This window comes from Ischnura elegans, chromosome 1 (assembly GCF_921293095.1).
Source record: "Ischnura elegans chromosome 1, ioIscEleg1.1, whole genome shotgun sequence".
Taxonomy (NCBI): Eukaryota; Metazoa; Arthropoda; class Insecta; order Odonata; family Coenagrionidae; genus Ischnura; species Ischnura elegans.
In genome coordinates, this window is record NC_060246.1 from 59,334,027 (window position 1) to 59,357,746 (window position 23,720).

Genomic DNA, 23,720 nt, shown 5'->3' on the forward strand with positions numbered 1-23,720 from the left:
CGGAATTCTTGGAATCTAAGGTAGACATAACTACGTCACAGAAGTCTTCGGGTATAAATATTAATCTTTGATAATCTAATAATGACCACGGGTCTAATTTTTAGTTGTTAAAGCAGTTGTTTAAACTGTCAGCTTGAGCATTTCAATTAAAGAAACTAATCAGAAATATCACGCAAAAGACAATAATTATTATAATACATAGGTACAATAAAATATGTACTCAATCTTCAAACTCTGAGGGAAAATTTAAAAATAATTTATCGGGGATGACGAAAATTACTGCTAACAGTTCTTCACTTTTTCATCTCTAAATTTTAATTTCACATTTAAAAAGTGCGCAATATCTCTGAATGCAACAAATTTTATGAAATTTATTACGTAGTTTGTTTTTAATCCCCTTCTTCAAAAGCACGCTGATGCTAGCTTACACGTAAATTCAGGAATTTAAAATTATCTTTCCAATTTATAAAAAGGAGGGTAGGTTACGAATCTTCCAAAGGACATAACACATGCAATGCTTATATACAACACACTACTTAAAGTATCTGTTATTTTTTTCCACGCCGATAATGTTCTATAAACGATACATACACGCATACTTGAAAATCGTACAAATGATAATTTTCGAATTATATTAGCAAGACGGTTGTTGCGAATGACTTGACAAATTTTCGGCAAAAATATTTCCAAAAAGCAGGAGAGCGAGTTTAAATTTCTCTGTGAAATCAATTCATGATTTTATATAAATCATCGGAAAAAGATATTTCATCCAATCTTTCTCCATTCTAAAACTCGTTATTCAAAGTTACTCCATTATATATGCAGAAGCTAGAGTTTTTTATATGGTTAAAAAGCTTAAGTGTGCCAATGACTCGGCAAAATTTCAAACTCTGTAGCCATTTTCCTGTTGACACGGAATCAAGACTTGATTTTGCCAATAAAACTTCATTCCATAGGCGTGACTTGCATTTTTCCAGCATAATTGACTCGCAATTATAAAACGGATTTGCTAAGGAAGGAGAGATGGGAAGAGAAAATATAGCCAGGAGCCTTAAAAGAGTGACCACTCGAGTGTTTGAAAATACCTTGATTCAACAGCTGAAAGCAGGGGTCAAAGACCCTTAAGCATGTGACCTCAACTCATACATCAAGCGTCCTTGAGTTCCATATGGCAGCATATTAATAATTTCGGAGTATGGATGGGCATCAAAGACTCTTCACAATCTGAGGTAGTTCGAGGTAAATTCAACAAATCCGTTGTTTACTAATTCAAAATACTTTTCTGTACAGTTTTTAGAGCCAAATTTTAGCTAACATTTTTTGTATAAAAAACAAGACATTTGACGAAATTCATGTAGAAATTCATCAAATACACCAATATTAGGTGTTTTAATAAAAATATTGGTGAGAGAAAAATTATGAAGATATTTTACAGCAAGTATTTCATTATTTAATACCACAAGCAAAAGGTTACATGTCATTTTTCCCAAGAGCATATACAAAATTATCAACCGTGAGCAGAAAGAAAGACCATTTAAAAAGTTTATGATAGAAAATTAATAAATGAAATAGCAATTACAAATTATTATTACCACACTATATTAAATATTGGGGGCCTAACGACCAAGTTTTTTTCTCATTCTTTCCTTAAAAGACTCTTAGAACGAGAAAAGAGGATTTTATTCCTGATTGGAACATGAGAATTTCCTTTCGGTTTTAATAATACATATATGAAGCCAAAAATGTCATATTTTGCTTATAACCCTCACAGTTAGATTAGCGATACATTAACTGCAATTACTCCCCGATTTATTATCGATGTTTAAGTGGATGCGGCTTGGGATCCTGACCACTCCACTTTAAGTTTCTCATACAAATGTTTGTTAAGGTAATCTTTCGTGACCCTACCATTCGTATACATTGACGAGTGTTTTGGTCCCGCACAAATATTTGTATTCTTGCCCCATCCGATAGAATTGCTACAGTTATCCCAATGACGCACGTGGATGAGGATCTTCCTCCTCGAGAGAGCCATGCGCCGAAGTGGGACAATAACTCAAAGAGGCCTCGTTTCCCACAACTTCTTCTCAAAGGTGAACTGAGAGACCTTTTCGGGAGAATAAACCGATCCTTGATACAGCCTCCACCACTCACCTCAAATGCCCTATCCCCAATTACCTCCGATAAAAAAAACACCAAACCAATTTATTGTGCCCATAACACCGTATGACGCAGGAAGATCCTCTAAGCGCATCGTCACCCAATACTCTCTCCATAGAGGTTATCTCATAACCTACGTGAAACGAAACGCGTAAGCGAAACAATATCACCTTGATTGAGGATCCCACAGGAGCCGACTTTATAGGTACTCACTCAAAGCATTCCCAAGGTTCATGATCTTGGAATACATATTTCTGTGGCGCAGGGAAGGGGGTTTTGAAGGATTAAACCCTCCCCACCCCCACTCTTCCAGAGCACAGAGAAATTTTTAAGTTCATTCTATTTTACTTAATTGGATTAATATTACTTAGAGAATAGTATGAGGATTAATAAAATATCCCTCAGAAAGCCGTAAAAGTCACCATTTTGAGCAATTTGTCTTAAATATTTCGTGGGAGGGCCCTCCACAACTCCCGCTTACCCTGGCGGGTATGCAGTACCCCCAGGCCCCCAGTATCACTTATCAGAAAATCATCATCAACTCTGCAATTCTAAAATCTACTGAAGTACGCTTTGCTCCTGGACTCCTTGACGAAAACATACTCATCGCAGTAATTTGCCATTCAACTGCACTAACGCTACTCACCGACGACACGTCGCGATGGTTGTTCTTCTTCCACCTCGTCCATTCCCTCACTTCCCGAACGGTTCAATTTCAAGTCCGGATCTACCCTGTGTCCCTTATTTAACCCTTGGCTTAATCTCTCCGTCTTCATAGAAAAACTTGCCCTTCCATCTTACTTTTCATCACCATCAGAATGAGTTCACTGCGGTCCACGTAGGACGCAAACATTTTTTTTAGTTCTTCCTCAATACGTGATCATCCCCTCACACTCAATCTAGACTTTTATGTTCACTGGAATTTACTCAAATATTTGCTTACCAGCCTTCATCACCAACATAATACGTTGACTTTTATTTCTTTCCTCCTCTTTCTTCCGATGGAAAGAAGTAAAAACTGACCACGCCAGTCAAAATAAGTAAGGAATGAACCTTTACTTTCTTATTTCTGTTGAAAATTTCTATTTAATTAGAGATTATGGTGTTTATATGGTATTTAGAAGTGATAAAAAATGAACTTAAACGATGCATTTTTCCGTTTATTTGGAACACTAAACACTGCCGGTTTAACTCCATAGCGTCATTTTCAAGCGAGGAATATACATCGTTTAATATATTTTACCGAGTCACTTTTTCTCACAGTATCACCTGACTTGATCAAAAGTTTTCGGTCGCATTACGATTTTCTTTGAATTTGTCGCCAGAACCCTGAGGAAGCCTAAATTTAAGATGTGAAACGAGTGATTAGATTTCTCTTAATGATATAATTATACCGATCAAAACTCTAAAAACTTAAAATCATAATGAAAGCATGAAATGCCCAAAATCTGATCCAAAATAAATGCCCCATCGTTCAAGATTAATGTCCAGATTTCATATTGTATAGGCACTCTCCTGTATTCTTTGCGTTCAGGTACTAATGTTAGGAAGGAAAAGTTTCCGGGGGACGGATGAAACCTGACTAAGGAGCTGTGAGATCCAGTTTTGGCCACCCGTCAAATAGATTGACGATCTACATTTCGGGTATCATCTCATCCATGCATCACCTTAGGTCGTCGAGAGAAATTTTCCTCTCAGGTTACGGTAGGTTGTTAATCGTAAAATTATTTTAGAAACATATTTCGACTGAAAAGGTTGAATGAGAAAGCTGCGCTCGGTTTACTTAAATAAAAAGCCACATGCTATAAATGCGGCTGCTTATGATATGATTTGATCACTAGTTAGCAGGGTTCTAACAATCAAAAAGTCGTCAGTAAAATCAATTTAAGTCGATGCGGAAAGCTGATCTTTTATGCGTATGGGTCACTATTGCCAATCATCGTCAATGTAATTTTAATCGATATATTTATATCACCAATACCACAGCGCTCACACTATGAATCTGAGAAACTTCCTGCAATTGCATTAAAATATGCGACTAAAACAGTCAAAGATATGCGTACTCATTAGGTTCCACATAGATAACAACTCTCATAGGTGCATTAAAATGCTCTATTTCACCGATAAATGGCGAATCAGAAAACTAAGTGTACGTAAGTGTAAGTAAGTTGTTTGCTAAATAGAGCAGTTTAAAATAAGGGACCACTATCCATTGGAAGCATGGATACGTATCCAACCTCGAGACGCCTGTAAAAGAATTATGAAATCGCGGGAAATTCAAATAGACGTCGGCTCACGCTATGTGTCAGCACGAAGGACCGTATGAGGGCATAGCTTATCCCGTAGTTAGAAAGGGTGGAACTTCTACAGCGAGTAATCCGTATCCTTAGATCACCTGCGAGTTACAAAACGGTTCTGACACCCACCTAGGGGGTCTTTGACAGTCAAAGAAGAACTGGGGGGTCTTTGAACTATGAAAGTCAAAATAGAGGAAGACAATGATGGTAGGCTTTCCCGGCGTATAGAATCATGCCCCGATGACGATGGACATCTCTTACATCCAAACGTCGGCCGAGATGGAGTTGGAGAATCTGACCCGGTGGAATTCCCAAGTAACCTTCCACGATAGAGGAAGACACAAAAAGTCTTACGTGGTCTACAGAATTTCACACCAAAATCCAAGGCAAGAGCAGCGAAATTTTTAGAGTACTAAAACCTATGAAGCTCTATCCGCTATGGAACACCGAACGGTACACGACACTGAAAAAACAATTTTTCGCTTAAAACTGATGCATTTATGATTAAGAAGCAGGGCAGTATAATTTTTTCAGAACACAACAACTAGAAAAGATCATTCAGCAATGTGCTATTAAACCAAACACGACACCGACAGATGACTTAGTTGTTAAACGCAGACAAGCCACGATTCACATCTTGAGCAGAGAAATTTTTCAGGCCTTGGTATACTCTTGGAGATTTCCCATTAGAGGACTCCACAACGGAAGTTGACGCCAAAATATGGCTCAGGAGGACAACGCGGATGAACATCAAAATCCAAGCTAACCATTGACGATATTTTTTCGAACACGTAACACTTATCGGCCACATATGTTCGAACGAATGACACACAACACGGCAATTATATAACTACTTTGTATCAGGTCAATACGGAAAAAAGGAATGACACCATGGAACCGAAGGAATTGGCCACACTTATCGGCCACACATTCTCGAACAAATGACACATATCACGGCAATTATATGAGTACTTGGTATCAGATCAATACGGAAAAAAAGGAATAACACCATGGAACCGAAGGATTTGGCCAGGAAAAGTGAGAAATGGAAGGTTTCGGACTAATCTTAGGATTGCAATACTATGGGCGAATGAATATAAAACCTAATGAAAAAAGATGTAAAAATACTCCACGGAGAAAAAATTCCGTCCTCAGCGGTAGGTATACCTCGGTGCGTTCGCCTAGTGCACACAAACGCAAGTCACTGTCGCCTCGACTGGGCGCGGGGAGGCTGATGGGGATAAATCCGTCCATGTGTGAAGGTGGAGGAGGCGAGGATGTAATTCACAAAAGGGAGAGATATGGAGAAGAATCATAAAAGAGAATCGCGAGATCATTCTCCGACGCCAGCGGAAAGTGCTTGGGAAGACGGCGGAGATCACAGCGGATGGAAGGGGAGGTGGTAGTGGTGAAGGGGGGATGGGTTGTCGAGTCCTCACGTTTACGCACTGAACACGACGGGATCGCTTCTCGCGGGACACACGTAGGAAGGCGCGAGGGGAAGGTACAGGTGTGAGTGAGTACGAGGAGGAATGGAGGAGGTTTGGTGTGGCGGGGAAGTTTAGCGGGGAAACTTTAAGCTTTGAGGGAGACTTAAGAGAGTCGAAGGGGAGTGTGGGCAGAGAGGTAGGTGGGATGGGGAAGTGGGGGGGAGGGTATAGTATAGAGGGAGACCATCGTGGTGGGAGATTCTCATTCCGTCGTGGGACACGGCTAGAGAGAAGTATCCCGGACGTCTCCATTACTCCCAAACGAGTCTTTCCTTCACTCTCTCGGCCTGTCGCGAAGTCAGCCCTTTACGTTCCTATATCCCGAGAGAGCAGTTTTTTTCCGACCGAGTTCCTCCGTGCGCTGGACCGCCGGTCATCAGTGGTCTCCTCGTCCGACCGCCGCGGCGGAAGTGTCGCCTGGTATTCAACAGGTGGTGGGCCGGTGTGTTGACACTCAACGCTGCGGACGACGACAGCGCCGAACCGAAAGAGGCTCGTGGAGACAGTATTTCATAGATCAGGTGAGTCACGTGAGAGTCCGACTATCGTATATCCAAGCCACGCCCCCACAGTATCTCCACCCTCCCCGGCATCGGTGACCCCAGAGATAAGGCAGCGCAAATGTTGTGAAGTTTTTTAGAGAATAGATTACGATCGAATGAGGAGAGATTTGACTTATCTCGAATAGCGGATCGAGTTGTTATTCGAAATTGCGCATAAATCCACACTCCATCATATGAGATTGTGACAGGTGATGAATTTATGGATAAAAAGAGGCTTTGTTGGGATAAAAGGTCAGTTATAAGTCAAAGGAGTATCTAGGCAAGAGTCCCAGGCGGGAATGTATTCCATTACTCCTACGCAGAGGGGAAAATTGGTGTCCCCTTATGTCCCCTTTGTTTCCCCACGCTGTCTCCCGGTAGCTCACGAAGAGTTTAGCTTTTCTAGCTTAACAAGAGTTCATCAACGATTTACACCTTTGATGGGAGACGCGATAGATTCATAATCTCTCGGTTAACTGATCAATGTTAACTCGTCTCATACTATGGTCAAAATGAAAATAAAAGAGTAAATCTCCCTCTATTTTATAAATGCCTCTGAAATCTGGACCCCTCAACACGGAAGCATGTGAAAAACGAATTTTTATTATATCATCTCAGAATAATTCGCTCAGCAAAAATAGACGGAATGGCGGATTTCACATCCCACTATAGGTTTAAAAAACTATTAAATCATGAGTAATAGGTAATTTTGAATAATTTTTAATTACTCAATATTAAGTTGCTATTTTGTATGGAGCACCAAAGTTTTCAGAAGACCTTAAGGTTAGTGTTCTTCATCTCATCATTCTATATCAGGGCCATTTAATGCGGTGTAAGAGCTCATTATGTTGAAATAGATGAATTTAACATTGCATATTTGCCTGAATGGCATAAAAGCGCTTCGTTTTTTTTTCGTGCCGTATGCAGACTACGGTAACATTGTTAGCACAACGCTTTTTGCTCGAAAACTTCTTGTTTTCGGAACAATATTAATTGAAGAACTATTAAATCGAGAATTTTTACACATAACTCACTAGTGGAACGGCCTTAATTCGACCTTGGCTTTCCCCGGCATTGCTTGCATGCCGCTGGCGATTTTTTTAGTAAACAAGAAACTCAATGCGCCCCCAATCAGTTTTGAAGCGTCTTCCATAGACATTTCTCACTTCCTGAAGAGGTCCCTCGTTAGCAAATCGGTAGAGATTTATCTAATGGCATATATTCTTTCGGTTCTAATAGGTCTCAAATCTGGGTCTTATCGCCTCATTCTCAAATTCTAGGATAAGTAAACACTTTTTGTGAAAACTGAAAATTTTCCTGCAGCCTATGAACTACATATATATCAAATGAAGAATATTTAGCGATTCCACAAAAAAGAGTTCGATTCAAACCTACATTTTCATAAACTATTGTGTTCTCAATTAAGCAATAATTTATTGACGATAAAAGTAATACATAGACTAGATTATATACTACTGTAGACATGCATAAACTATACAATAATTAAAAAAGCTATAATTTCTTTATATACACCATCTGGATGACCAATGGTCGATATACCTACTGATGAACAAATATTTCCACAAGTTATCATTGCCAACTCAAAATTTGAATCAAAATAAAATATTTCTAAAAGCTTTTTTTTACAATGGCGACATTTGTTCTAATTAACGCTGAATATACTCATATTTTAATATAATCTACCAATCGTCCTATCTTCTGTAGCCATCAAGTCACATAATTTAAATACTAAATCACTGATTAGCATTTTACGTTTAAGCATTACGTAGACAAAATGACACCTTAATAATATGAATGAGAAAGTACCACTTTTTCTGGATTAAGTAAGTTAACAGACTATATTCACAATCATTATGGAAATAATCGGAAATATTGATTAACCGATTAATATTATAAGAATGAAATGCAGCCATTACATTAATTTAAGAGAAAGAGCTTTCGAGTTGATCAGTCCTGGCGTGTTTTTTTTACTATCGCTGGTTATCACAGTAACAAACAATAATTTCATTGCATGAGCTATCTGGATCGATATATCCATGGTCGAAATATTGATGAACAAATATTTCCACAAAATTCTCGGTGCAAAATTAGGTGAGGAAAATGCAAGTGTACAGAGTTTGTAGTAAATTTAGTCACTAATGAAACGTATTTTTTATCTTTCAAGTGAGCCTAAATAGTCATCGTCTGAATACTCTGCAACCGCTAACGTACATACAGAGAAAATTAGTTCATTCATTCATGATAGCCTTAAGATGCCATAATGAGCGACGATAACAACGAGACGATTCCTGCAAGATGAACTATACACGGTGCGTAAGGCGCGATAACTAGAGCGGAAGAGAATAGATAAGGATATCACGAATAGGAGATTCAGACTAGAAGGGCAGACAACTATGTCGATAAACTGTTTGCCTATCTGCCGACAGAAAAAATTTGTAAACCTACTATCGGGTTGGATCCAAGCGATCGAATTCTTGAGACAGATGAGGCGATTCTCTTTTGAGCTTTATACTCGCGAATCTTTCAATTCCCTTGGTACGAAGGTGAAAGCGAGCAATTACGGACCAAGTTCAGCGCATTGCTCGTTCGCGTCATACCGCTTTCATATGCAGAACACTCCATTCTTCTCAAGAATACAGTATCGCATCATTTCTGAATGAACTTTCCCCATGAATGTGCGTCGTAATGTGTCTCTCCGTGTTAAAATTTTGAAGTATCAATCACCGACCTAGTCCTACTGGAATAAAATAACACTGATATAGAAATCAAAAAACCTTACATTTAGAAGTTTCACAGAAATTTATAATTCAAATCGATATCTTTTGGAAACATATCCTGGAACTTTAATCCGTGGTGCCGGTGAGCCGTACAATTCAGAGCGAGCAAACTCGGTGGAATAGTTTGCATACGAAACGAAAAAAACGAAGCGCTTTTATGCCAATCAGGCAAATATGCAATTCTAAATTCATCTATCCCAACCATACACTTTCTTCCTGACTATATTTGCGCAAATCTCCTTAGTTTTTAATTTCAACCTCCAACTATTCATATAACCCAGCGAAAATCGTCAAAAATGGGTAATCCACATCAGATGAAAATTTTGAAGAATCGATTATCTGTAGATGGCCATTAAAATTAATACTAAACCGAGACTATACCTTTGGAACCGGCATTAGCAAATCATAATTATTATTTTTTTAATCTTTCTGTAATTGTCTGGTTCTTCCTCAGAACTCCTTGAAAGGAAGGCCATTCCTCTTTGATGAAAAAATCTTAAATAACGACATAAAACCACTCAATGAAGCAATCATGACTTATGACATGATCGGAAGCAGTACTCTAAAAATGATAATACTTCAGAGTACTGCTCCTCCAAGGTGGTCAGGGTACCGCTCCCAAAATGGAAAAGCTTTCTCGACCATCATCTAAAAAGTATACCTCTACATTGTTCTTCAATATCATTCGCGAGAAGCGCGTAATAATCGGTTGGGTACGAAAATTTAGGTGATAAGGTGACAGGATGCACATTTTCTTGAATACGAACTCTATTCCGTCGATTTTTTTTTATTTATTCCCAACTACTCCCTAAAAAACACATAAAGGCCTTCATAACGGAGGATTAATAAAACGCGACGCAAACATCTGGATATGCACCACCTACCTAGGCGGGATTCGAACCCACGTCATGCGGTTTGGCAGGCGAGGACTTTACACCACCACCACCGAGGCGGGCTTTTCATTCCTTCCAACCGCGGCCTATTTTGTTACATACGTTACATACTAAAAAGTACTTTTCTCTTTCCGCAAACATTTATTCATTCTAACCGACCCCAGTCTCGGCGCATTATGCCAATTTCAAGTGATGAACCTTAAAAGCCGAAAACTGGGTGGGTTGGAATGAATAAATAAGTGTGTGCAAAGAGAGAAGTACTTTTTGTTATGCCAAATATCAAAGATTTCCACCGAATTACACGGGAAACTGTACCTTTTATCAGGCCTATCGTCTAAAGTATCAGATATTCCTCACGTTACGCAAGAGTATAATTCTACATCACCTTTGACCACTTAAACTAAACGCAAATTAAGAAGGAAATTAAGAGATATTCCTTTTGTTTTTTCATTCGTTTATTACTCGTAGCTTTAACAATTAAAACAAAGTATGAATAATAAAAAAGATCGAATTTAGAAAACTGCTTGCGACGCATTGTCATACTCAAGGTCCTAAATCCAAATAAGCACTAACAACTATGTTAATTACTTTGATGCAGGAAAAAAGAACGCTAATTTACGTAATGGTTTTGTCCTCACAAGGCGCGCGGCGACAATGGATATTACAACGAGACCTTTCAAGGTTGTCCCTCCTCAAAACTACTGTTTCAGAATAGAAGCTCTTTCTTTCTTCTACAATTTAAAAATTGCCGGAATTCTCCATAACGATCCAAGGAAACAATTAAGAGTCCACTAAAATAACTTTAAACCAATAATTGAAACGGCAAACTAGTGAAGTCACAACCTTCGTTTGCATTGTTCCCTTATATCCGGAAAACTGAGCACAGCCCGGGAGCGGTAGACAGCCGCTCGAGGTCATCATGCCCCTATCATGTTGTCCATGCCGAAGTATTTTTATTATGCGAGGAGATTGCTTGTGTTATAATAGCTGGAGTGAATCAAGGACAAAAGAAGAAATAATCAGGGCGTGTACGATAGTCGTGTAACTATCACAAAAAATTTCCTCCAAAATTGCCTCCAAAATATTTGAGCCTAAAGCTTAGAGCAAAGTTTTTGGTAAAACGTGTCATAAAATTCATTTTTCAATAAAAATAAGGCTGCTAAAGATATCGTAGTACTACGATTTGTGGTGCAAATTTGTTTTTCATAATTGTTTCATTGTATGAAATTATATATTTGTGAAAGGAGAGTATTTTATGGAATAATTTACAATTTTTTTACTGTGAGCGACAAGCGTGAGAAAAGCCAAAGTCTAAAATCTTATACAATGATAATCAATCGATAATATTTTTTTCTTTGACGGAAGACGATGAATGCGCCTTATCAGAGCAGTCCTAACGCTAGAAGAATTAACAAATCGAATTTCTCGGTCTAGCGTTGCGTTGACCTGCCCCGTGAACGAGCCAAGTTTACGCTACGGACTTAGACCTAAAAACATTTTTTACGGTTAATAACACAAATAGCCAACAACTGTATGCGTATAATTTTTATTTCATCAATATTTTCTCATTTAATTTATAATAAATCAAATATGATTAAAACGATACAGCCGCTCTTTATTTATAAATGGTGCAACTAAACTGTAAGTTCATTGAATGTTAGGCGGTACGAAGTTTGCCGGGTCAGCTAGTCCTAGGTAAAAGGGAAAGAATTTAATATTATGCCTATTTCGGCACCATAGGTGTAACTGACATCAAATTATTCATGCACTCCAACGGCTAGGAAGTTTTGAAAAAAAATCATTAACATAGATACAGCTAAATATATATCAGTGTATAAACTTCCTCGCATTTACCCAAAGCACTAGGTTTTTTTATTATAGAACTTATACAAAACGTAGATGCTATCGCAGAAATCGAAGAATTCATGATAAAAAACATTGCCTTGGATGAAAATGTTTTCTTCATTTAAATAATGTAAAGCTCGTGTTCCTTTTTTCTAAGCGAATGATTTGTCGGCATAAACCTTAAAGGTGATTATATATCCACTGGCTATTAGCTACTTTTACCGACTTTAAAGGAGAGTCACTCTTTGCAAATGGAACCCGTGAATGCAAGGAGGAAAAATGATCGGAGAATCCATTCCGGATAACACTGCCTCGGACACGCCAGTATGGACTCTACTCAGAAATATTTGGACAGCAGCCAAAGAGAAAACACCACTTCACCGCTCAGATTGCGACGTATCTGATAGAATATCACAGTTGAATAGGACTGACAACAGATAGTGAATAACAGGCAAGCTACCACGCGAAAGAACGTTGGTGAGCGTTGATCTTCTCCAGACGGAAAAGTTGCCGGATAAAATCTTTGAAACAGGAAGATAACAAAGCTAGCTTTTGAAACGTCGAATTTTGCAATGCTTGATTCTATGGACAGCATATATAGTATGCGTCATGATCTATGCAATTCTTTCATCCACTCAATAAAGGGTATATGCATTCCACATGATTTTAATGCATGTAAAAGACGTATAATTGTGAAGTGCAATAGGTCCTAAGCTTTTGGGGGCAAATAAAACCTTATTATGAATATCAGAGTGGATATGCATTCAATTTTCGTAAATCTAGTTAATTCCTCATTATTTTCGTGTGCACGGACTCATGTACTGTTTTTCTTGGATAAATAGCTTGTTAACTCTATGATAAGAACTCCAGATGGTAAATGCTGTTTTCAGCTGCATCCATTACAGTTTTCAATCGCGGAAGAGAAATACCTTGCGATAAATTGCTTAAATATATGGTCCTATAAGTTAGCTATTTCAAATACAGATACCGGTCATCTATATTAGCAAAAAAGTACCACAATACCCTGGGTAAAACGTTTCCCTTCTAATAAGTAAAAATGACTGGAATCACGGGCAAGTAAGCTACGAGACCGCATTATTTGATTTGGGATCGATACTTATTTTTAGAGCATATAATACGGTATCTTTCGAGTTTCGGAGGATTTACATCGTAAATAGTGTAGGAAATAATTAATATTCCCTCCATCTATCATTCCCCACCAAATATAGCGACCGTCATCGTGGAGTCTCTTCAGCGCGCACATTTTAAATTTTCACGCGATGCCTATTTCGGATTCTTGGGATCGAGAAAGGTCCACGTTCCCAGCGTTGGATACCTGTTGACGCAAACCATCGTCGACGAAACCCGTTTATAAAACTCCTCTCGGATCGTTCGCACGGAGAGATGATGCTTTCCTCCGGGCCGAGCGATGACTCACGTGAAATCCGCGGACATGGGATCCGCTGACTGGCTGTGGATGGAGCCGAGATCAGCAAGCAGCCGACCTTGAACGTCCACGTGACCAGCGGAATGCGACTCTGTATGTACTACTAGGAAATCCCGCCGGCGCACGTTGCGTAAATATTGAGAAGGGTTGCACGCCCCAGGTCATGAGCGTCTTGAAACGTTAAAACTTTATTTACACGGGAAATATAATAAAAACAAAAGAGTGATAAGTAAGGTGTGAGGACTTTTATTATGGCTATCGACATCTTTTAAAAATATTTTTCCACTTTTTTAAAACACTAAACATCCGTCAAAATATCATGAAACAGTAATCAAAACCTAAATACAGCTTCTAAAATGATATATACTGATATAAGCACAGCACAAAGTTATCATAAAAGAATAGTGCTGTTTCAGTAATTTATAGGAAGATAGGGGGAAATTTTAATTTTTTTGCGTTGCGAATTTTCTTGTGGACGTACATCAAAAGCGTTGTGTGTAGACTAAAAATTCGCGATCTAAACTATTTAATACCCAGGGTTTATGAACCAATGGGAACCGTTGACGAAGGACTAAGGGACTAAGGACGCACAGATGGCAATTTATTAATTATGAAATTTGAAACGACAAATTCAAAAAATAGATAAAATAAACTTTATGAAGTGTATTTTCATTCATCCATGCACAAAACCGCACCATTCGCTTATTACAACCATATATTATCAAATTCAAAGGCTTCATCATCGCTTACGTATCTCATCAAATGTCACCCGCAAAAAATTACGAATTTCGTTGTCCAATTTTGCTTAGGACAATTACTTTGATGCATAAAAACTACCTGTTGAAATATGTGAATTTTCGCTATTCTAAAATAACAAAAATAAGCCGGCCACGGTGACTATAGGAAAACTTTAATGGCTTTTAAATCCTGTAAGTTTTTTTATGACCTATAATTACAACTCGCTTTGTGTCATAAAACAGTTCCACAAAAATTCAAAACAATTGCTTTGTATAAATTGGTCGTTGTAAGCCCAACATCCTGTCCTGTGAATCCTGTTGGATCCTATCCCACAGTTGGAGCTTCTCACTATATTTAGCTTTCCTCAAAGGTAAAAACCTATACTTTTTTTCTATAGGTGAATCAAATCATAGACTTTAGAGAAACGATGAGTCATGAGGTTAACCTACTAGTCTTTTCATTGGTCAAGGATATTCTCTTCAGAGTAGACTTAACGTATAAATTATTCAACATTCCTGCATGTATTATGAATACAATTAAGATTATTCTTAATAAGGTTTTAACTGCAGTTGAGTGCACCATTCGCAAACAAACGCCTGAGAATAATGCGAGCAGCAGAAGAAAATCAACTTAGAACAATACCACACACAAGGTCAACCGCATTCCTCATAACATTATTCAGTTCAGCACGTTTATGCACTGTAATTTCTCTTGGTAATAAACTCGTGGGGTATATGCTATGCAATGAAAATGAGGCCCTTATCTTGTCAGCAAAATAAATCATGGAAACATCATCAGCAAAAAGTAACAGCGAATGACTTCCATAAAGAAAAACCATATAGTTACCGAATGCTACATAAAGGTAATGTATTTTCAAAACGATACTCTTTAAATTTTCATTTTAACTTCATCGAGTTTCATCATCCAACATCATCGCATTGCAACGCATGGGCGTATCACATTACGACTACTTTCCCTACGACATTTTAAGCGACTTGCCAAATTTAGAATGCTTATTTCTCGCAGCTTGAAAAGAAAAGATCCTCTTGGTAGCTGTTATCACTTCAACTGAGGTATTGAATGCAATTTCCATCGTACAAAATATTGTGATGCTCAGGCAATGAATATTAAAAATTTGAAAATAATATAAACCCAATTGGAATTCATAGGGCTAAAGCAGTGATGCCAAGTTAGGTAAATAATTATACTGTAAATTTATCATTCACCACCCGTCAGGTGCCTTGCAAATCAACCGTGCTAATTAGAACAGAGTTAACCCCGATTTATGATGATAATAGTCCTTTCCGCATGACTATCGCACTTTGAACTCTATTATAAATAAAAGGTGGAAAAATAAATGAAGTGATACCAGATTATTTACATAAAACCATAGCACTCCATGCACGTGAAATTGGCGTTAGCAGGTATGCCAGAAACGAAATAAATATTTAACATTTAAATAATAATTTAAATAAATAAAACTGCACTAATTTGCCTAACACATAATCAGCGCTCTTAAAAATATTAGCATACTGATCAGAGTGAATCATAAGGTACAATGATCATACACTGGAGTACTCCTATGCTTAATGAGATGCATTAATAATGCAGAGAACTACTGCATCATCACAATTCCTTTTTTAAAGGTTTCCCGCCCTTTGGTGCACGTTGCCATGCGCTTCCTCGTCTCAAGTCAACACAGCCGTTACACATCCTGCCCCTTCATCCTCTCCCCCTCCCGGAGCATATCTCCTCTCCCTCTCCGCTCCCCTTTCCAAAGGAACGCAACCCCACCTCATCCCATCGACCCGCGCCAACGACCGACTCACAATCCCGCGACCCGCTCCGCGGCAGCACCTCACAGCGCGCACACGAAATCAAGAGTGACGCAGCGGCCGAGGCATCTGTTTTCGTCACGTGGCCAGATGCACTCACTACTCGCTTTCGTCCGCCATAGTTGCTACCTCCTCCGGCGCCATAGGTGTTCCGCTCGCATCCAGCCTCGAGGATATATTTAGTATTATACGATTTCCACCCTTCGTCGTTGGTATGTTTCGCGAGACGGACCCGACTTCGTCCCTGTCCACCTGCACCTGCGCGGACGAGTATCGACCCTTGGGCGGCGCCATGTCAGAGGTTAGGGACCCGCGAGAGGCTGATCGAACCCGATACGTATGGCTGGCCAGTGAGTGATACGCCCGCAGTCTAATCCCTTCGTGGCGCCCGTCTCAGCCGAAGTGGAGGAAAAGTACATGGCTCCTGCTATGGAGCGCATGCTTCCCCGAGACACGACGGACTGCGTCTAGGACATCGAGATGGGGAGGGTTGGCAGCAAAGTTGGTGAGAAACCATCATATTATCTCTAAATTCCCATTTTAAACGGTAAATCTATCTTTTAAAATCTCGCTTCAACTCTTAATCTAAGAGTATTATACAGTTTAAGTCAGCAAACTGATTGAACACTTCTCTGAACGACCGAAAAAGAAATTAAACGTGCTCTAATTACATCTGTAAAACTATAAATATAACTATGAAATGTTGATTCATTATTTTGCAAAAAAAATATTGCTCTGCTTGAAATCATAATCGGTGATTTGTCTGAATTCCGCACCTCCGGGTTCAAAACATCGTTTTGAAGAATCCTACTAGGTCATGTGGGTCCCGCGACGCTTCGCGAGAAACCAAAACAAGGGGATTGACAAATGAGGAGCGATTTCCGGGAGGAGCTCCTCTTTTTACGATACATGACTGGACGGTTTCAAAAACATTTCCTGGAGCTTCAGATAAAATACGAAGAAGTTGCTTCACAGTTCCCGATTAGATTCAGAGCCACGTTTTGTTCCTTCCCTACGGCCCATTTCAGTGGGTCTGATGGTGTTGGTCGGATTAAAGGTTCCGATGAGCGATAAAGCCGCGAGGTGATTCAGTGAGCGTGTGTCAGCACCGAGGCATGTGTACTGACAACGTGAAATAAATCACAGATCTGTTTGTTTTTGAGACAATTGTCTCCCCGTGCTGCATATCGCTTTGGAGCGTAATGATGAAAGTGTTTCACAGGAGCTTCTTTCAACACGATCTTCACATGGCTCTCTCTCTCTATTGCTGACGGAAGCTTTTTCTTCCTCGGGGGTACCGTTATTTCACTGTTACATTAATTAATAAAAAATAATTTAGCTCCATGATGAAATTTGCTCTTCGAGAAATTTTTCGCGATTTTTTTGATAACCAGGAGTAGAATAGTATCACAGTTCGTAGTTGTAGTCAGGTCTATACATAGGTTATTTTTTTCTGCTGACTAACATAAAAATCCAGAATTTAACGACCATGATATTATGAAAATAACATAACAATCATAATATTATGAAAATTTAAAAGTTGATTAAGCGAGATTAATATTGAAAGTTATCAAAAAGCTTCATAAGATGTTAATTTTTACACCAAACAGGTCCTCGCCTAGGATGTATGTTAATTTTACCTTGGAAGTCCCGGGTGTTGGAAAAAGGTGTATATTTTGTATGATGAGGCTCTCCAAGTGCTAAACTTGAGGTCATCCTTATCCACAGAGGATACATTATAAGACTATCGAAAACGCCATTTCTTATGGTATCTTTTACCAACCTTCTACTTCCGGGTCCGTCCTCTCGTTACAATTCGGTTCTGTGCTTCTGTGCTTGCACATTTAAATTGTTTTGATTAATAGAGTGATTCAATGAAGCAGGAACTTGAGAAAATGGTTGATTTCAATACTGAATGATGATCCAATTTTTCCATGTAATTAAACTCCGTCATTTTTTGCTCCACGCTATACATCAATCTACGTATTCCCTAAGAATTTCAACAAATCCTTTCGCGACAACTTCCTTCCATTGCTCTCATATTTCTCACATATTCTCATAATTCTCATATATTAGTCTCATATTTCGTCCAGATCGGTTAACTTTACTTTAATCTTTTTAGCTACTCTCCTTACAACGTAATTCATTTCCGGTCGCATCTCCCGACAAACCAACCAATTGACCAACACGTGAACCATTTCAAGCACTGCACATTCCGTTCAATTTTTTTAAAACTCCTAATCACATGCGATCCCTTCGCTATACATGTGCCTTTTTTTGAGTCTGCTTAAGCACTCTTTGACTGCGTCGGCTGCTGACCCAAGTTCTAGCCTTGTGGAACAGTCCAGAGCAAAGAAGATAAGAAGAGATCCCGCGAAACCTTAGACTTCCCGCTCATAAAAATCGACGGGCGCCGTTGTCTCGTGGCGTGTGTGTGGGCCACTGCCGGCTTAAGCGAATGCATTAGATAGAGCTATCTTTTGCTTCAGAGCACGTGGCCAAGATTGAAATTCCGCTACCACGTGACCTATCCTCAGACTGGAGAATATAATCAGGCGTCTACTGAAAAACACCTTTTACAGGAAAGATCACTCTGGCTAATCCATTCTGCTTTCCTCAGGTATGAATTTCTTGAAATCATCTTTGAATTTTTTGAGTGTGTATTTCCCCTGAGGAAATTCATGGTTGAGACAAAGGTGTACGGAATTAGTCCATATGCCATGGAACTGTCAAGAAGATAGCGTTACTTACAAAATAATAATACGTCAAGATGACCAAGCAATAATCAATCAATAAACGTAATCAGTATAGAGTTACGATGATAAAGAAGTATTTTAGCATTTAAGATTGCGGCCAAGATTGAAAAACGAAAAAAAAACCATAACCTACCCTATCCCTCCCCGCATTTCTGAGATGGCGACTCCCGGTGGTTGCCTGACCCCTATTGGTAAAATAGCTAGTTTCTAGTGAACATATAATTTTCACTGATTTTAGTACATAGATTGTAGAATGAAATAGGCCTTCGCTTGAAACTATCGATAAAGTTTCATTTTCACTGACTTTTTTTTTCGATATAAGGTAGCATTTCACCGAAATCCCATGGTTTATTAGTATGCGTCAGATTTTGACCAAGGTGAATCAAAATCGAGTGCTCATCCTTCATTTAGCAGTAAAAACTACAAGCACATTTGCAATATTTATTATTTTATGTTTTTCGCAGAGGAGGGCGAATAAATAAAATAATAAAAGTACCAAATTCCATGGTTCAGTATAATTCGTTGTCTCGGGCTTGACTTCATGGAGGCGGCTTAACATAATGAAATGTAAACAACTTTTCTGATTCCACATAAAATTAATAAAATACGAGCTAGGTTTTGACACGGCACGTCGTCGATGCAAATGTACTAGATGACGACGTACCACGTCGAAACCTAGGTCTTACAATATTAAATATTATTAACGTTTTTTACATTTCATTATCCATGCTACAGAATTAGCCACTTTGTCTTAACTTTTTAAAACTCAAACAAGTTTTCCCAAAAATACTTCACTCGAGGTTTTCCCCAGAATACTCATATATTCCTCCAGCAAAAAGACTCCAATGTTGTCGCGACGATCGCGACACGACGCCTCCACCCACAAACAGCTGAAGGCGTGACATGGCACATTACTCCCGCAACATGCCGAGCGATTGCAAAACTTTTCGCCTAGCAATTCACTTTTTTATACATAAACTCGAGGACGACGTAATAGAGATTAAACAGGTTCAAAAACGATTACTAGGGCTCCGCTGAAGCGAGCGAGGATAGTCGTTGAAGGGCGACTAAGGGCATGGCAATGCAGGCGTAACGGGGGAAAATGCGAAGCGGCGGAGACCATTCGCGCAAGTGACGGAAAAATGTTGCTCAAGGCCAACCCGATTTTTTTTCTTATTTTATTTTTCGGGAAAGTTTGGTTCGGAAGGAGTCAAGGAAGAAGCGGCAAAGGAAAAAAAAGGAGGGCACACGAGCGGTGGTCCAGAGGGTGGGTGTTTATACAAAGGGGAAATTAAGGGAGGGAAGGACTCGGACAAACTGTTTGGTCTCACGGATCATCGAAGGCAAGTGACATGATAAGTGATTGCCAGAGAAAGAAGCGGACTTTGGAATCTTTGAAAAAAGCGAAAGAAGAATAGGAGTTATATAAAAAAATGTAACATAGGTCATTTGTTCAAATTTCAACCAGACTGTTGTTAGGTGAGGGTTTATTTCGCTCCACATTTAGGTTTAGTAGTTCAAAAGGGCACTCGATATTATAATGACATTAAATCAAACGTTTAAATCTTCCATTCATAGAAAATTGACTTTTCATGAGATAAATCACCGAATAAGAAAATTTTCTAGAATACGCTATCATCAAATTTATAGTCCCTTACTTACTCAACCGAACTCTTTCTTAACCGAAAAGTAACCAAGCTAGATCAACTTCACGCAACTTCAATCCATAATTTTCCCCGTTATTGAGACAATCTAAAATCTTAAACGTGCCAAATACTTGCAATAAATCAAAGATGCCTGCACTTCAAATCAAGCCGTAATAATTAGCCAGCATCTAATAAAATCGTCAACGGTACTTTTAAGACCCGTTTCCGAGGGATTATTGCCTAATAGTTTCTAAGAAGGGAAAATAAACCACTGCCATTGATTATTTTAAGAATTTAAATTATGTAAATAATTCACAATGCATGGAAGCAACGCCATGGATTTCCTGAAGCGAACATTTTCCTTCCATTGAAATCTGAATTCGTGGAACGGTTTAATTGGAACAGCCACCTTCGGTTTTCTTCGGAATGAAAGCAATGGCATCATCAAGGAAGTGAGATGATGTAGCTGCTTTGGACCATTTATTTGAAAATTGCTCCGTTAACAAGGTAATTATGGCTTCTAAAGGAACTTCTTTCGTGATAGCGGTGTCGTTTCTCGCCTCGTCAAGAGTGAAGCCGATAAAGGAGGAAAGGAATGACTGCTTTTTTTCTCGCGATGCAACGACACACGACGCCGCTTAATTTTGACCTTTCATTGAAGGCTAAGTGACGGCTGGTGAAATTCTTCTTTAAATCCAACTGTCTGGACAATGACGAGCTGCTCGCTACCGCAATTCCTGACAATAAAAAATTAATTTTTGTTTTCGTCCATTTCCCTTCCGTTGCAACACCCTAGTTCGAGAGTTAGTTTTTCACTCTCCAAAGGAAATAACGCCGCTGGAGATGGGGATAGGCGTGAAAAAATAATGAAACTGCTCTACGGCTTTTTGCAGACACATGATGACGAAGTTTCAGTCCAGGGACACTTACAGATAATTCGCGTTACGAAAGGGTATTTCCGTACAGTGGTGAATGCCGCACATTGAAGTGAAAATGAAAGTTAAACTTGAGAGGATTCCAAGCTTTGAAAGGCAAAATGATTATGAGGTACAGTGACTAGGAGTTAAAAAGCTTGCAACCGATGAAAAACAGGCTGCTTCGATTGTAACACCGATTTTTCCATGTTGACCTTAGCAAAACACAGTTTATCTGGTGATTGAGGTATGCTTAGTCTTCCATTCTTAATCCGCCACGTGTCTAGCAGCTACGATTTACGGTCATGTACGACGGGAATTTTGAATACTATGATTTTTCAAGAGCTTGGGTTTAAGAACTTTCTGTTGGCATGATATTTCACTGAAGTGACACCACTTCTATCTTGATGCTAGAAGCACGGTTACTTTTCGACAACAGATGGTAAAAAACTAAAACGAAAAAGAGATTGCGTACTTAAACAATAATTTTTTCCCTGGTGCATGCTTCAAGACTATGAAAATCTACACTATTCTCGTACGATTTCTGAGATGGATTTTCAGCAAAAATTTAACTTGGAAGACATCAGTATATATTTTCAACCAATATGGTATTGCGCAGAAACCTAGGCGTTCAATGGAGGCCGATATCGACCAAAAATATGGTATAATGGCCTACAGGAAATGTATTCATATCAAATGTACGTATGTAAGAAATGAAGGAAATTGTCTTACATGCTTCAGTAAAATTTAAAGTTTAGTTACTTAAAAAATATTACTTAAAGTAAAAATAGGAGTACTGTGGAGAGATAAAAATGGGAAAATTCAGTCGTAAAATGAAGGTAGAAATGTTGCGAAAGACTATTCTAAGGGGAGTTACTATAAAAAAATTCTTTTTCACCAAACGAGTTATTAATGTATCGTGTTTATACAATACAGTTCACCTAATCAGCATCATTCTGCATTTGTTAGGAAGCTATTTTTTAACTTACTTCAACTTATTTTGAAAAAAAAAACTGAGGATAACATGGGAAAAAAACTATGAAGAAATGTTCTAAATGCAGGATTGGCAGTGGTTGTTCTTTTATTTTTTTATGATTCCATGGAGGTACCTCAGAGCAAAAGTCATCTTTTGAGCCATAATCCAACAATATTCGTCATGTAAACAGTTCTGGATAAAATTCTTTTCCATTTTTGTTTCCGGCATCGAAAATGTGGTCGGAATAGTCCTCTTTGGCGAACCTGTGAAGGACTCTGAACTCGAATGACCGCGTCGTGTCGCATTTGGGCGCCGGATAGGGCCTTGAGGGAGACTCTCTTGACCCGGCCTGAGTCAAGGTGCGGTGCTCGTAAAAAAATTTAAAAAATCGCGACTGGATGACGCTAAATCGCGGTAGACGTTTCTCTCTCTGGGGGGCATAGGGAGACCCACACGCACTACGGCGGCGTGGGGGCAGACTCGCCGGCAACTCTTGTTTATTTGCGTCACGCGGGGCGAGTAAGGACCAGCGGGAAAAACGTGCGCACGCACGCGGGAACCATTTCCAGTTTTGGTGCTCTCTCTCTCTCCCATCTTCCCTCCCTTCACCTGGCCACCACCACCACCACCAACATCGCCACCTTGGTCGGCCGCGGGTGTTGTCCCCGTGTTCGCTCGCGTTCCATCGTGCGATTGGGAGCCTGCTCCGTTGGGGCCAGCATTCTTCGGCTCCGGAACGGAGCCTTTGCGGTCGGAAAGCACGTATTTCCCGCCAATCGAACGCGCAACGGAGTTGCCATGTTGAATTTTTATGGGCAACATTTTCGCAATAAAATCATCGTGAAAATCTCTGCCCCACAAGTACAGTTTCTCTTTTGATTTTATGACGCTATTCGTTTATTTTATATTTTCGATTTTATTTTATCCGTCGATGGATTATATAACTTTTTCGAAATGAGTGTTATAATTTACTGTAAATGACGAGTAGATTTTCACTCGTTCAGAATATATTCTAAGGAGTAAAAAAGCGTTAGGTACTCAGAATCACATTCGCCTTTAGACGACAGAATGAGTGGCATAAATATCACTTCGCATTTCCCGCGAGTCCTCTTTTCAAGCCTAGTGAAAATTCAAAAGGAAAGCTCTCTTTTAAAAATCGAGTAGACTATGGAAAAAAATGTCTGAACCATTAATGACGTTTGCGAGCAGAAAATATTACCGCCTCCCGTACACAATGTGTGGAATGACTTTAATGCTATTAACGGAGGAAGGAAGGAAGGAAGCATTGACAAATGATCTAGAAAAGATCATTTTACTAAGAATGGTTCTCACATTTCAGGAATACTGAAGCGTGCCATATAGCCATTACCTGAGGAAAATATG

General features: G+C 39.1%; 1 protein-coding gene across 4 annotated transcripts in view; it reads left to right on the forward strand.

Annotated features, from left to right (window-relative positions):
* LOC124161302 (sodium-independent sulfate anion transporter-like) overlaps positions 1–23,720 on the forward strand; it is an 80,787-nt gene that overhangs the window by 35,957 nt on the left and 21,110 nt on the right. The window contains exon 1 of one of the 4 annotated variants that reach the window (XM_046537637.1): positions 6,157–6,468. The exons of 2 other annotated variants lie outside the window; for them this stretch is intronic. Coding sequence is in view for 1 of the 2 variants with exons in the window: in XM_046537629.1 (XP_046393585.1) it covers positions 16,526–16,550 (25 nt within the window). In the remaining variant the exon portion in view is untranslated. Of the gene's footprint in view, positions 1–6,156; positions 6,469–16,115; positions 16,551–23,720 lie in introns of those variants that run through there. One more of the 4 variants, XM_046537629.1, reaches the window with a different exon arrangement.